This window comes from Dendrobates tinctorius, unplaced genomic scaffold (assembly GCF_039654945.1).
Source record: "Dendrobates tinctorius isolate UK_male_01 unplaced genomic scaffold, ASM3965494v1 ptg000007l, whole genome shotgun sequence".
NCBI classification, from domain to species: domain Eukaryota; kingdom Metazoa; phylum Chordata; class Amphibia; order Anura; family Dendrobatidae; genus Dendrobates; species Dendrobates tinctorius.
In genome coordinates, this window is record NW_027361675.1 from 43861451 (window position 1) to 43875221 (window position 13771).

Consider the following 13771-nt stretch of genomic DNA (forward strand, 5'->3'; position numbering starts at 1 on the left):
GATAATTTCCTTTTTTCTCCTACTTTGGTTTAACCCTATCCTCCTACTTTGGTGTAGCCCTATCCTCCACTCCCCAGTGTTTACTTCTGTTGTTTAAGTGTGTATATTTGTATGACTGGTATGTTCTTTTATCCCTGTTCGTATTACCTTGTTAGTCTGTTTGGTGTATTACGGTACAGATGGAGGTCGGATTCAGGAGCTAAGGCAAGGTACGTGGCCCTGGCATCTTCACCATCAGAAGTAATCCGGGGAACAGGGCAGGCTAGGACGCCCCTATCGTTAGGGACAGGGAAAGAGCCCCTGGTCCTGGGACACCCAACAACAGAGTCATGACAGGTAGCAAATAAATTGCCTTTCTTATTTCCCCAGCAATAAAATTTATTTTGGGTTAATTGGACCTGCCTATGTGATTGTGAATGTATTAAAGAGTCTAGGAGATGTTTGGCCATAGAATAAGCTTGTTGTGCATCAGGGAATGGGGACAAGGAGAGCATCGTCTGAGCCTGAAGGATGGAGGCATGTAAAGTGTCAGATTTCTTTCTGTATGCTTTCTTCCTACATGACAGATAACTGATGATATGTCCTCTCATAACGGCCTTAGAAGTGGACCAGAGCAAAGAGATATTATCAGTATGGGTGATATTGTCATCTAAGAAGTCATTCCAGTGTAATTTAAGAAAGGCTTTGAAATCATCTGATTCTGCCAGGTAGAACCATTAAAGTCAAGAATAGTGAAATAAGAGCATGATCTGAGATCATTTTTGGATGTATGTGGGAATTGTGATGTGTAAATAGTTGTGTGGAAATGAGGAAGTAATTAATATGGGAGAAGGACTGATACGTAAGGGAGTGGCATGTGTACTCTCTAGCTGCAGAATCCGTCATTTTCCATGGGTCATAAAGTGAACGCTGTTCCATGAACTGTATGAGGGAAGCGGTGGCTACTGAGGTCTGTGGAGAGGGTGAGGAGAGGTCTAAGGAAGATATTGTACTAAATTAAAGTCTTGTCCTACTATCAGATGGTAGGGCCCAAGTCCCCAATAGAATCTGGAGAATCGATGTGTAGAAATAATATTGGTCATGGTTGGGAGCATAGAGATTGAGCAAGAAATACAGCTCTGGCAAAAATTAAAAGACCACCACATCAAAACCCTGTCGTGGGCAGCCCATTCTCCAGACCTGAACCCCATTGAAAACCTCTGGAATGTAATCAAGAGGATGATGGATAGTCACAAGCCATCAAACAAAGAACTGCTTAAATTTTTGCGCCAGAAGCAGTGTGAAACACTGGTGGCAAGCATGTCAAGACGCATGAAAGCTGTTTTTAAAAATCATGGTTATTCCACAAAATATTGATTTCTGAACTCTTCCTGAGTTAAAACATTAGTATTGTTGTTTCTAAATGATTATGAACTTGTTTTCTTTGCATTGCTTGAGGTCTGAGAGCACTGTTTTTTTATTTTAACCATTTCTCCTTTTCAGAAAAAAAAACTAAATTTATTGCTTGGAAATTCGGAGACATGTTGTCAGAAGTTTGTAGACTAAAAGAACAATTTACATTTTACTCAAAGAGAAAATCAGACAAACTGAACATTTGGAAGTGGTCTCTTAATTTTTGCCAGAGCTGTATATTTTTCCGGTTTTTTCCAACTTCAGAATCAGATATCTACCCTGGCTGTCACTAATGGAATCTTGAATGGAACATGGCAGGCCCTTCTTATAAGAATGGCTAGTCCCCGTGATGATGAAGTATGCAAGGCAGCATAATAATTGCCTATCCAAGGTGCTATTATTTTACCAGGCTTGTCAGCCCTCCATTGTGTATCCTGAAGAAAGACCACATCTGGTTTGAATTGTCTCAGGTGGATTAAAACATTTTAACGTTTGAGAGGGGTGTTCAGGCCTGCCACATTCCATGACAAAAACCACAATTGTATCGAGGTGTAGGTGGTATTGGAGTTTCGTGTCTGAGGTATAGACATCCTGGGTCCCAGGGTAAGGTCCAAGTAGTATACAGCAACAAGGTGTGTTCATCCCTTTCTGTCCCAGTGAGCCGTAGGTACTGTATGAACAAAAATTAAAGGGTGGGTCCTGTACAGATTAGTACCTAAGCTGAGAAGGGGAAAAGCATAGAAGGATAAAAACAGTAGGAAACAACAGAGAAAACAATATTTCCAACTTTACAAATCAGTGATGGCGGCCTGCCGAGAATATACCAGGCGAGTCATGCCATCACAAAAGAGAACATTCCATTGCGGAAACAACAGTCTCCCTACAATAAAAGATCCCACTGCTACATCTTCATCACGACGGAATCTTCTTTCCACCACCTCTGGGTCTTCATAAATAGTTACACTATCTCAACCTTGGCCTTTCAGTTTAGCTGGGTAGAGTAGCTGAAATCTAATGTTTTCCTCAATCAGTAGACAACAGGTAAGCACAACTGCCTTGCATTTTTGAGCAGATAATTCCTGGAAAATTAAAATCTTAGAATCATGTATAGTTATTTCTTGTTTCTGTCAATATGCTCTTAAGACCTTTTCTTTCACAGTCCAATTGAGATATTTTGCTGTAACCTTTGAAGTCTAGTATTTCCGCTGTCTTGGGTAGAACTTGGGGAACTTAGTCTATGTGCCCGTTCTGTCATCATCAGGTCTTTACCAAGGTCTAACTGAAGGGCAGCAGGGAGATCTTTGGTAAGATATTTCAAAAGGCGTTCATCATCCACTGATTCCGAGATGCTCACAAAATGGAAATTGCTGTGGCGATCTGTATTTTCCAAGTCCTCTAGCCTATCACATATTTCTCGCTCTGAGGCTTGACTTTGTTGGAGAGAGGTCGTCAGTTCTGTAAGCTCAGTTTCATTGGACTGGACTCTGTTTTCCAGTTCTGCAATTTTTTGAGAATTAGTGTTAATTTGTGCCATGACTGTAGTGATGATGGAGAACATCAAACTGTGTGTTAAATAGTGGCATCAGTAACTTGGAGACTTCTTAGGCCAACAAAGTCATGTGTATAGAGTCTTGCACAGAGAATTCAGAGCAGCTCGGTAGTGGAGAAATCTGTGGCGGGGATAAACTGTCATCCATCATTAACACAGGCGAGTTCATCAGCGATGAAGAAGCAAGTTGGTTACCTGAGCTTTTAGCAGGTTGTTCAGGTGGTTTCGAGGTGGGTTTGCTTTTGTACATTGTAGGTGACAATTGTGTATTGAGCGCTAAAGGCACCTGTGTGCCGTTGGATTTCCCTGCTTGGGTTTTTTTATTGGGTATTTGTCCATTACAACTCCCCACTAGAGTTGAGCGACTTTGGTCGGATCGGATTTCATGAAACAAAATTTGAGTCGGATGAAACTGGTCTGACTAGGGCAAAAAAAGTCGGAGTTTCGTCCGAAACCCGACCCAAATGCATTCATCCACTCAATGCCGACTTTTATTCCCCATTGTCTTGCATTGGGGTCGGGTTTCGGACGAACTCTGACTTTTTTTTTGCCCTAGTCGGACCAGTTTCATCCGACTCAAATTTTGTTTTATGAAACCCGATCCAACCAAAGTCGCTCAACTCTACTCCCCACTAGTAGGGGAAAGAAGTAGCAGGTCAGTAGGCAGCAGAGGAGGTTAGCGGATTAACAAGTTAAAAGCCGCAGTGGGACAAGGAGTAGGAAAACTATTGAAGTCCAATTATAATATCATGGTCCTGGGTGGTGGGATCCGCCTTGGTAAGATATGATGCTTATTTGCCGCATATGTCTCCAGAAAATAGGTGAGAGATGATTTGTGTGGCCAAAGTGCGTTTGTCTTTGATCTTAATGTCCTTATAGCTTGCAAAAAGGGTCGCCGGGAAAACCACACCAATAGTTTAGTGTAGTCGACAGGCCCACCCCTCTCTGATGTGTGAACTACCCACAGGGCTACCGGAAAGAGAAAAGGGCTGCAGTTCCTGCAAGTCAGCAGTGTCAGGGGGATAAATCCCCCACACAGTCAGTCAGATTCTTTGCTGTTAGTGGTGGTCTGCAGATTGGGCCGTATAAGCAGGAGCTGGTTTAAAAGGCGGTCATGACTGTATGTACTGCTGCCTTGAATAGTAGTACTATTTAAATCCTAACATGGTGTAACATTTTCTGATTAATTTGCAACCCTTTAACTTTTTTGACTAAGTTTCACTTTCATTTGTTTTCTTAAAATTCAGTGGCAGTGGCATACCTTCCATAGAGTCAGACTACGCCACCAGTCCTCTCTGGCTGAGATTCCTCTGACTTCCCGTAATGCCATGTCAGATTTTCTCTTACTTCCTGGCTCTGTAATCTAACATGACATCACAGTCATGTGACTTTCATGGTGGGTACCTATGAAAGTACATAGTACTTTTGTTAATACTGTGGGTACGGAAAGTATTCAGACCTCTTTAAATTGTTTACTCTTTGTTTCATTGCAGCTATTTGGTAAATTCAAGAAAAGTCATTTTTTTCTCATTAATGTACACTCTGCACCCCATATTGGCTGGAAAAAAAACATAAATGTAGAAATGTGTACAAATTTATTAAAAAAGAAAAGCTGAAATATCACAAGGTCATAAGTATTCAGACCCTTTGCTCAGATACTTGTATTTAAGTCACATGCTGTCCATTTCCTTGTGATCCTCCTTGAGATGGTTCTACTTCTTCATTGGAGTCCAGCTGTGTTTAATTAAACTGATAGGACTTGATTTGGAAAGGCACACACCTGTCTATATAAGACCTCACAGCTCACAGTGCATGTCAGACCAAATGAGAATCATGAGATCAAAGGAACTAACCAAGGAGCTCAGAAACAGAATTGTGGCAAGGCACAGATCTGGCAAAGGTCACAAAAGAATTTCTTCAGTACTCAAGGTTCCTAAGAGCACAGTGGCCTCCATAGTCTTTAAATGGAAGAAGTTTGGGACCACCAGACGTCTTCCTAGACCTGTCCGTCCAGCCAAACGGAGCAATCGTGGGTGAAGAGCCTTGGTGAGAGAGGTAAAGAAGAACCCCAAGATCACTGTGACTGAGCTCCAGAGATGCAATAGGGAGGTTAGGCTATGGATATACTATGAATAAATTGAAGTGTATACCCCTTAATTAGGTCATTGTCCATAGTAAAGGAATTTTTGTGATAATGCAACTGTGAACCTTTTGTTTTCTTTTGTTTGTGAAGCAAACAACAAATGGGACAAAAAAACTGAAATCTTCAGTGTGCATAACTATTCACCCCATAAAGCCAGTACTTTGTAGAGCCTATTTTTGAGGCAATTACAGCTACAAGTCACTTTAGATAACTTTCTTTGAGCTTTCAACATCTTGCCACTGGGATTTGTGCCCAAACCTGAAGTCAAAACTGCTCCAGCTCCTTCAAGTTAAATGGTTTCCTCTGGTGAAGAGCAATATTCAAGTCTGACCACAGATTCTCAATTGGATTAAGGTCTTGGCTTTGACTAGGTCATTCCAAAACATTTACACATTTCCCCTTAAACATCTCAAGTGTTGCTTTAGCAGTATGCTTTGGGTCATTGTGCTTTTGGAAGGTGAATCTTCGTCCCAGTCTCAAATCACTAAATTACTAAAGCAGGTTTTTGCTCAAGAATATCTCTGTATTTTGCGCCATCCATCTTACCCTCAATTCGTATCATTTTCCCTGTCCCTGCTGCCGAAAAACATCCCCACATGATGATGCTGCCACCACATGTTTCACTATGGAGATGGTGTTTTTGGGGTGATGAGCTGTGTTGGTGTTGTGCCAGACATAGCGTTTACCTTTGTGGCCAAATGATTCAATTTTGGCCTCATCTGACTATAGCACCTTCCTCCATACATTTGGGGAGTCTTCCAAATGTCTTTTGGCAAACTTAAAGCTAGCCTTACAATTTTTCTGTGTAAGTAAAGGCTTTTTTCTGCCGACTCTTCCATAAAGGCCACTTCTATGGAGTGTACAAATATTGTGGTTGTCTGGACAGCTACTCCTGTCTCTGCATTGGCATTCTGCAGCTCATTCAAGGTTTCCATTGATTTCTGTGCTGCCTCTCTGATTAATGCCTTCCTTAAGCCCCCTTCACACATAGCCAGATCGCTAGCGATATCACTAAAGCGTCACCGATTTTGTGACACAACAGCGACATCGCTAGCGATCTCGCTATATGTGACACGTATGTTAGGGACGGCGGAACGCACTAAATAATAATAAGAAGTGCGTTCGCCGCCCGAGGTCCACCGTGCAGAAGATGTTAAACTGCTGCTATGTAATGGCAGACGCGCTATATGGCGGTATAACACACGCGGGTTGAACCTCACTTGGAGTGCGCTGGACGATCACTGTTCCTTCACAGAGTCGCCGAGGTATTAAACACAAAGGCTGAGCCTGTTGACATCACAGGACTCAGAGGAATGCACGCACGGTATATGGTCACAGGACTTGACCCAAGACACAGAGTCTGTGACGTCGCAACCGCGGACGCCAAGAGGAGCTGCAGACTGCAGCACGGCGACAGACACTGCTGCTATACGACAATGCCCGGTAGCTGGTGCACTGTCGGACGCTAGCACTGTGGAGGATGCGTATTATGGCCTGTGGCTTGCCACTGACTGGTGCTTACTATAACACTAGTTCCCTATACACATTCGTAATATCAGATGGAGGGGAATCTTAATGAGTTATTTGCAAGTCCATACATCCATCATCATTCACACAGTTAGCAACTAGAGTCTATACTTGCGCATGGCCAAGCGGCCATGCGAACCTTTTATAGCCGGGACCTTCCGGAAGCTTCCAGATCCCTGAGATGGACCAATCAGATCTGGAGAAGGACCTGTGCATGTGACTCCCAATCTCCAATGGGAGATCGTCTCGTGAGCATGCTCAGTGGAGTGACGGAAGGACTTAGCCTCTGAAACGGCTTACTGCTGAGCAGCCTGTGATGCTATTGCTGGCCCAGAGGTGGCAGCAGCAACCAGACCCACAGAGCTGGTCTGAGCAGAGCATCGGGAACGACGGGGCTGCTGAGCAAGCTCCTCTGCGGTCGATGGAGAATGGTAGACCGCTGAATGTGAGGCTCTTGATCCCTGCTGTGCAGTTGCAGGAACCCGACGCCTAACAACGTACCTGCGACCCAGCCCCCCGCTGGATATCGCTGATCACGCGAGATCGTCCTGGTCCATTTCTCATCGTCGGCTTCCTGCTGGTGCCGACAAGCGACGCATGTATGCGGGCAGAAAATGTCATCAGAGCTGTGTGTGACAGGTAAGTAACGACTGCCAAGCATCGCTGCGTTGCTGAAGAGATCTGCCTGTTTGGCAGCTCACTAGCGACCATTTAGCGATTCACCAGCGATCCTGACCGGGTCGTATCGTTGTCGGGATCGCTGGTGCATCGCTAAATGTAACGGGACCTTTAACCGGGCTGATAGTTTTGGTGAGCGGTTCTCTCTTGGCAGGTTTGTTGTAGTACCATGTTCTTTCCATTTGATGATAATGGATTTGTTGGTGCTTCTCGGGGGATCAACAGAGATTGAGATTTTTTTTTTATCACCCAAACCTGACTTGTACTTCTCAACAACTTTATCCCTGACATGTTTGGAGATCTCCTTAATCTCAGTGGTGTTGTTTGGTTAGTGGTGCTTCTTGCTTAAGGGTGCTGCAGCCTATGTGGCCTTTCAGAAAAGGTGTGTATACTGACAGACTATGTGACACTTAGATTGCACACTGGTGATCTTGCTTTTACTAAGCTTGTGATTTGCACCTGAAATTTTTAGGGGCTTCATAGCAAAAGGGGTGAATACATATGCACATTCCAATTTTTAGTTCTTTGATTCCATAAATTGAATTTATGCCTATATTTTTCTCACTTCACCAGTTTAGACGATTTAGTGCTGATGCATCACACACAAATCGGATTACAGAAATATTTAAACACAGGTTGTAATGTAACAAAATAGATAAACCAAGGGGTTGACTACTTTTGCAAGCCCCACTGTACAACTTATGGAAACCCAGATACACTTTGGCTTAACCCTGTGGTTTAACAGAACCAAATTTGAGATTGTTTTTAACATACATTATAGTTATGTCAACTATTTCTCGTCTAACTAGTGATGTATATTAGTTTACATTATCCTTGATAACGAGTCCTAAAGTCCAATTATTTTTGCCAGCAATAACAAGGCTAAGGAATAAAGACTTATGAGCGAACGGCCATACATCAATTGTATATGCGTTATAGATCAATTTCTCTCATCAGTTGCACTGTTTTTTTATTCTAAATCAATTTCATTCTTAAAGTGGTTGTCCGGTCTTAAGCTACAAGTCTGCAGTTACTCTGTGTGATTGCGGACTTGTGAATCCTGCCATCACTTGCACTGCACACTGTGAAGCTTCTCCGCTGCCGGCGTCAGCGGTCACATGACTACAAGTATGTGATTTGCTTACTCCCGGCCATATTCCGACTAGACTGTTTCCAGCCTTGCTCAATGCTCTTACATTGAGGCCGCGCCCATCTCATTGGAATGTGGCCAGGATTATGCATATTGCATACTTGTGGACTCATGATCGCCTGCTAATGACACCGGCCCCAAAGAAGCTTCATGCATGATATGAGGATTCACAAAATTGCAGTCACATTAAGAGTCTGCATACTTGTGGCTTAAGACTGTATAGCCCCTTTAAAATGTACTATTAAAGGGGTTGACCACTACTAGGACAACCACTTCTCATTTCTCATGTTTGGCTCCATTAAATTAAAAATGCCTATACTCCCCTCCTGTGTCGTCGCTGTTAAAGTGGTGTCTGCATTCGTGTTCCCAGGACTCCCATGCGAATGTTATGACACATGAGCCCTGCCCCCAATCAGTACTGGTGTCACTGTCCCACCTTTGGGCAAATCAAACATCCACAGGAAGTCAGAGGACAGCCGCGGCCCTGTCTTCCCATTGATGTTCAATTCGTCTGAAGGTGGGGACAGTGAAGTTGGCTTTGATTGATGCGCCTCACGTGAACGCTGGGAATGTGAGTGCTGACACCGCTGGAATGGAGGCGAATATAGGTGTTTTTATTTGAATGGGGCCAAACACGAGGAATGAGAAGGGGTTGTCCAAGTAGTAGACAACCCCTTTAATTGTGACTAGTCAATTCATAGCTGTGTATTATACTAATAAGGATGGACTGTTTTTACTTACAATTTATGACTGACCGATTTTCTGTTTCTAGAACAGGCAGCAGTGATCCATACTGCATCGTGAAGATTGACGATGAGACAATTATCCGGTAAAACACTTTTCATTTTCTCCTTTTCCATTTGCATTTCTGCCTTTTCGTGCTTGGAAATGTATCTAAAGAGACATCATATTTGACATTTGCCAAATGCCCCAGACAATGTAAATGGCGGCCATCCAATTCTAACATTTGACTTTTGCTATAAAAGTATATTGTTCATAGATAGTATAAGAAGTTCTTCCAACTCCCCCGCTTGTGTCCACTTGGGATTAATAAAACAGACACTGTTTCTAGGAGTCCCATTAGGAACATAACAAGAAAGTTATATATAGATGTTTTAATCCCCCAGCTGACAAAAATAGAAAAGAAACCTAGAAATGTCACATTGCTCTACATTCTGTTTGCCTGGTAACATTTGAATCCCAGAGGATTTCATACATGATATTCTGACAGTGTTGTTGGTGCGTCAGAATGTGACAGGGCTATCGGAAACTATGGGATTAGTGAGCAGATCTTAAAATGTCTAATGTGTAGACGACATCCAATCAGGAGCCCAAGGCTAGGAAAAAGGTTAGTCAGGGAATATGGCTACCTAGGACGAAGCTGTTCAGATCATGCAGTAAGTGTATTCTCGTAAAAGAAATGTGGGCTGCCAGGTAACATGCCACCAGATTCCGAGGACTCGGGCACCAATGTGGTAGGTCCACCTCGGAGTGTTCCTGAATGAAACGAGCTGTGATATTATAGTATATACCTGACTGAAACACAGTTGTGATGTTATAACAGCTGTTCTAACAAGTACCAAAAATGCAGCTCCACTCTGTGTGTGAAGAGGTGCCCAAATATTGAATATGCATTAATTCATTTGAATTGTATGATTGCTTTATTTAGACTAAATTAAATGTGCGGCTCCTAACACACATTTTAATTAAATTCTGTGGTCCCATTTGTATGCGGAGTTCATTTTTTGGGCCTAGCTAGAGGAACGTTAGGTCTGTTCAGTGTAGCCTCCCATGAGGTTACCTTGTCTGTGTCGATGGGCTCACACAATTTGATCGAAATGTGTGCTAAGAAGCTCTAATTTACATTTATAGTTAATATGCATGAGCAAATCGATTCACAGGACACTGGTTCAGCAGCCAGGTCAGTAGTCCGTGGCCACAGGAAGGTGGCCCCCCAAACACACCTGATCACATCTATGGCTCCTCTTTTGATTGACTTAATGCAGTGTCATTGTTGCATTGTGATGCGCATACGACTTTACTCCAGGCCAGGTAACCAAAATAGGAGCCACAGGTGTTGGCAGATAGGAGAAGGCTCTCAGGGCTCCCATCCACCAACCATGAAATATGACCTGGTCACTGGATCAGGGTAATAACAATTTATTCACTGCTCTTTAATAGATAATTTATACGCAATATATATAAAAAAAATAATCCATATATTCAATGTTTGTATATTTCCTAACGCTCCAAAGCTGCCGATTATTGATGAGCGAATGGGTTATCCAAGTATCTTGGGCATGCTCAAATAATATGTTTGAGTCCCTGCGGCTGCATGTCTCATGGCTGTTAGACAGTCGCAACACATGTAGGGATTTAGACAAAATATTTGTCACTCTTAACTTTTGTTAAGACAAAGTGTGTGTTATCAAATAGCAGCTCCTGCAGGGAGAAGAACACATCCCTTATAGATAACACTCTCTTGAACTTAACCAAAGTTAACTCATTAGGTGCCAGATACTTTGATTGCTAATCTCTTCATAATGTAAAGTAAAAACAAACAAATGTTTAATTCCACTCTGCAGTCACTATTACATCATCTATCTAGTTCAATACATAAAATTTGGTGAAAGGTCCTCTTTCAGTACTTTATACTATATGGCAAAATGAATGGTGTCATTTAAGGATATAACTGGTATGTTGATGGAAAAGCAGAGAGGGAAAGACAAATGCACAAAAGTTAAAAATCAGCCGCTCCTTAAAGTGTTTCTTTGTGAGTATGATAAAAAATAGCTGCTGTCTCATATTTCAAGCTGCATCCTAGCCTAGTTTCAGGATGGGTTGCAGTATCATAAATAAGCATCACTGATCTTCTCACTCAGTCATGGAGCAAAGCCATAGCAGGAGAGATGAAAAAAAACCTTCTTGTTTGACTGAGCAGAACGGGCTTTTTTTTCATCAGCTTCAGTCCTCCTCCATTCTCTTTTGTAAACTGATTCTGCGGAGTCAATCTGATTGCTTTGCAGCAAGACACTAGACTGTAGGACTGAAGCTTGAGCAAAAAAAAGTCCATTCTGCTCAGTCAGTTGTGTATTTGTTTTTTTTCTGCTGCTACAGCTGCTTTACCACTGAGTAAGACGATAAGTTATGTTCACTATGCTCCTCCTCTAACAGTTAAGACACATCTTTTGAGGGGTGATTCTTCAGGCTGTAACCTGCCCTGACAAATGACTAGAACTGATTGCAGCTTGAAATATGTGATGACGGCCATTTCTATCACATTCTCGGAGGACTCCTTTAAAAGATTAAAGCACTAGTAAATCAAGTTGACATATATTCTACAGCTTAAAAAAAACAAGGAGTACTTTTTTTAAATGAAGAGATACTATTCAGTAAATATGCATTTCATTGTAAAAAAAAAAAAAAATTAAAGCAAGACTTGTTTTATAGCTAGAATATCTTAGTATTCTGTCAGTGATATGAAAAACCCACAGTAAAGCAAACGTGAATATAGAAAATCTCTAATAATGAGAAATATAATCCTCTTATTTTTAATGGTAAAGCACATTCATGTGACTTATTTTTACAGATTATTCTAAGTACACAATTTGTTTTTCCTTAGGACAGCAACTGTTTGGAAAACCCTTACACCGTTTTGGGGAGAAGAATACAAGGTCCACTTACCACCTAATTTCCATTCAGTTTCCTTTTATGTTATGGATGAAGATGCACTTAGGTAATGCATGAATAATGGAAGGAAGAAAATCACATTTTTCAGCATTTATTGTAAATTATATAAATAGATTGTGTGATCATAAAGTCATTTTCCCACACTACTAAAAAACAACTAGTTAAGTATAAGTACGATTTTTCATGTTGCAGAATTGTTACAAATTTTCAATGTTTGTTTCTTTTAAAAATAACTAAAATCTATGTAAAATGAAAGAAATCTATCTAGATTTTTGCTATGTAATCTGGAAGGGACTGAAACTCTGATTCCAGTGATGTATCACTTAGGGTACTGTCACACTTAGCGATGCACCAGCGATCCCGACATCGATATGGATCGCTGGTGCATCGCTAAGTGGTCGCTAGTGAGCTGCCACACAGGCAGATCTCACTAGCGACATAGCAGCAGTCGGGGGTCGCTACTTACCTGTCAGACGCGGCGATCCTGACGTCCTCCCGCCCGCGTTCACGCGTCGCTCATCAGCTCCACAGGAAACCCAGCAGGAAGCTGACGACAAGAAACGGCCCAGGCCGTTCTCGCGCGATCAGCGATAACCAGCGGGGGAACGGTCGGAGGTAAGTATCACACATAGCGATATCGCTAGCAATATCGCTATAACGTCACAAAAACCAGTGACGTTATAGCGATATTGCTAGTGATATCGCTTAGTGTGACAGGCCCTTTAGTTTACTGGGTTTAGTTGTTATGATTTCTCTTCTGAAGATCTAGCATAGCTCAGTTGTTGAGCTGTATATCCCATCCACACCACAACTTCCTGTGTACATTGTATAGTGACAGAGAGCTATAGTGCTGGGAAAGCGGAGACCCGCACCACTGCTCTTCTGCAAAAGTGTTGCGCACCAGCCCGGGATGGATGTGCAGGGGCTCCGGGATTCCCACAAATGCCGGAAGGAGCCCCTGCACCACCGATCATCTGACAAACTTCGGCGCATTAGCCTGGGATGGATGTGTGAGGGCTTTATCAAAATGGCGGAGCCCCTGCACCACCAAACGTGTTGCACCAGCCTGGGATGAGCCAGACCACTGAACATCTCCTGTCACACCCTACCCCCCAGGTCAGCTGAATAATTCGGACTGTAAGACGGACCCTCATTTGACGCATTATTTTTTTTACCTATTTGTCTTCTAAAAATTTGGGGTGCGTTTTATGGTCCGGAGCGTCTTATTGTCCGAAAAACACTGTAAGTGACACATTTCTGTAATCAGGGTCTCTGCTCCTATATTATGATGCCATCAGAAAAAACCTTGTGAATGATTCCCTTTAAGGGCATGATGCATTTTGTGACCTGCAGCGAGTCAATTCTGCCATGATTTTGTTGTGTATTCACACTGTCTGTTACATTGGAAAATGCTGGTTGCGAACCCAGTCCGTATTTTTTTCCAGAAACCTTCTGTTCTGTTTGAGACGCTGACCAAATATACACTGTGTGAGTGTGGTTTTTGTTGCTTTATATAGTGCCAATGTTACAGAGATTATTCATCACCAGAAATATTTTTATAAACCGCTTTAAATCGTAGAAAATATTTTAAGGGAATCTGTCACCAGGTCTTTGCTACCCCATCTAAAAGCAGCATGTTGTA

General features: G+C 42.3%; 1 protein-coding gene across 3 annotated transcripts in view; it reads left to right on the forward strand.

Annotated features, from left to right (window-relative positions):
• The window catches only part of LOC141088097 (ras GTPase-activating protein 4-like), a 255740-nt gene that overhangs the window by 81865 nt on the left and 160104 nt on the right, over positions 1–13771 (forward strand). The window contains exons 2-3 of one of the 3 annotated variants that reach the window (XM_073574034.1): positions 9212–9268; positions 12062–12175. In XM_073574034.1, coding sequence (XP_073430135.1) covers positions 9212–9268; positions 12062–12175 — 171 coding nt within the window. The remainder of the gene's footprint in view (positions 1–9211; positions 9269–12061; positions 12176–13771) is intronic. The other 2 variants (XM_073574043.1, XM_073574053.1) reach the window with 2 other exon arrangements.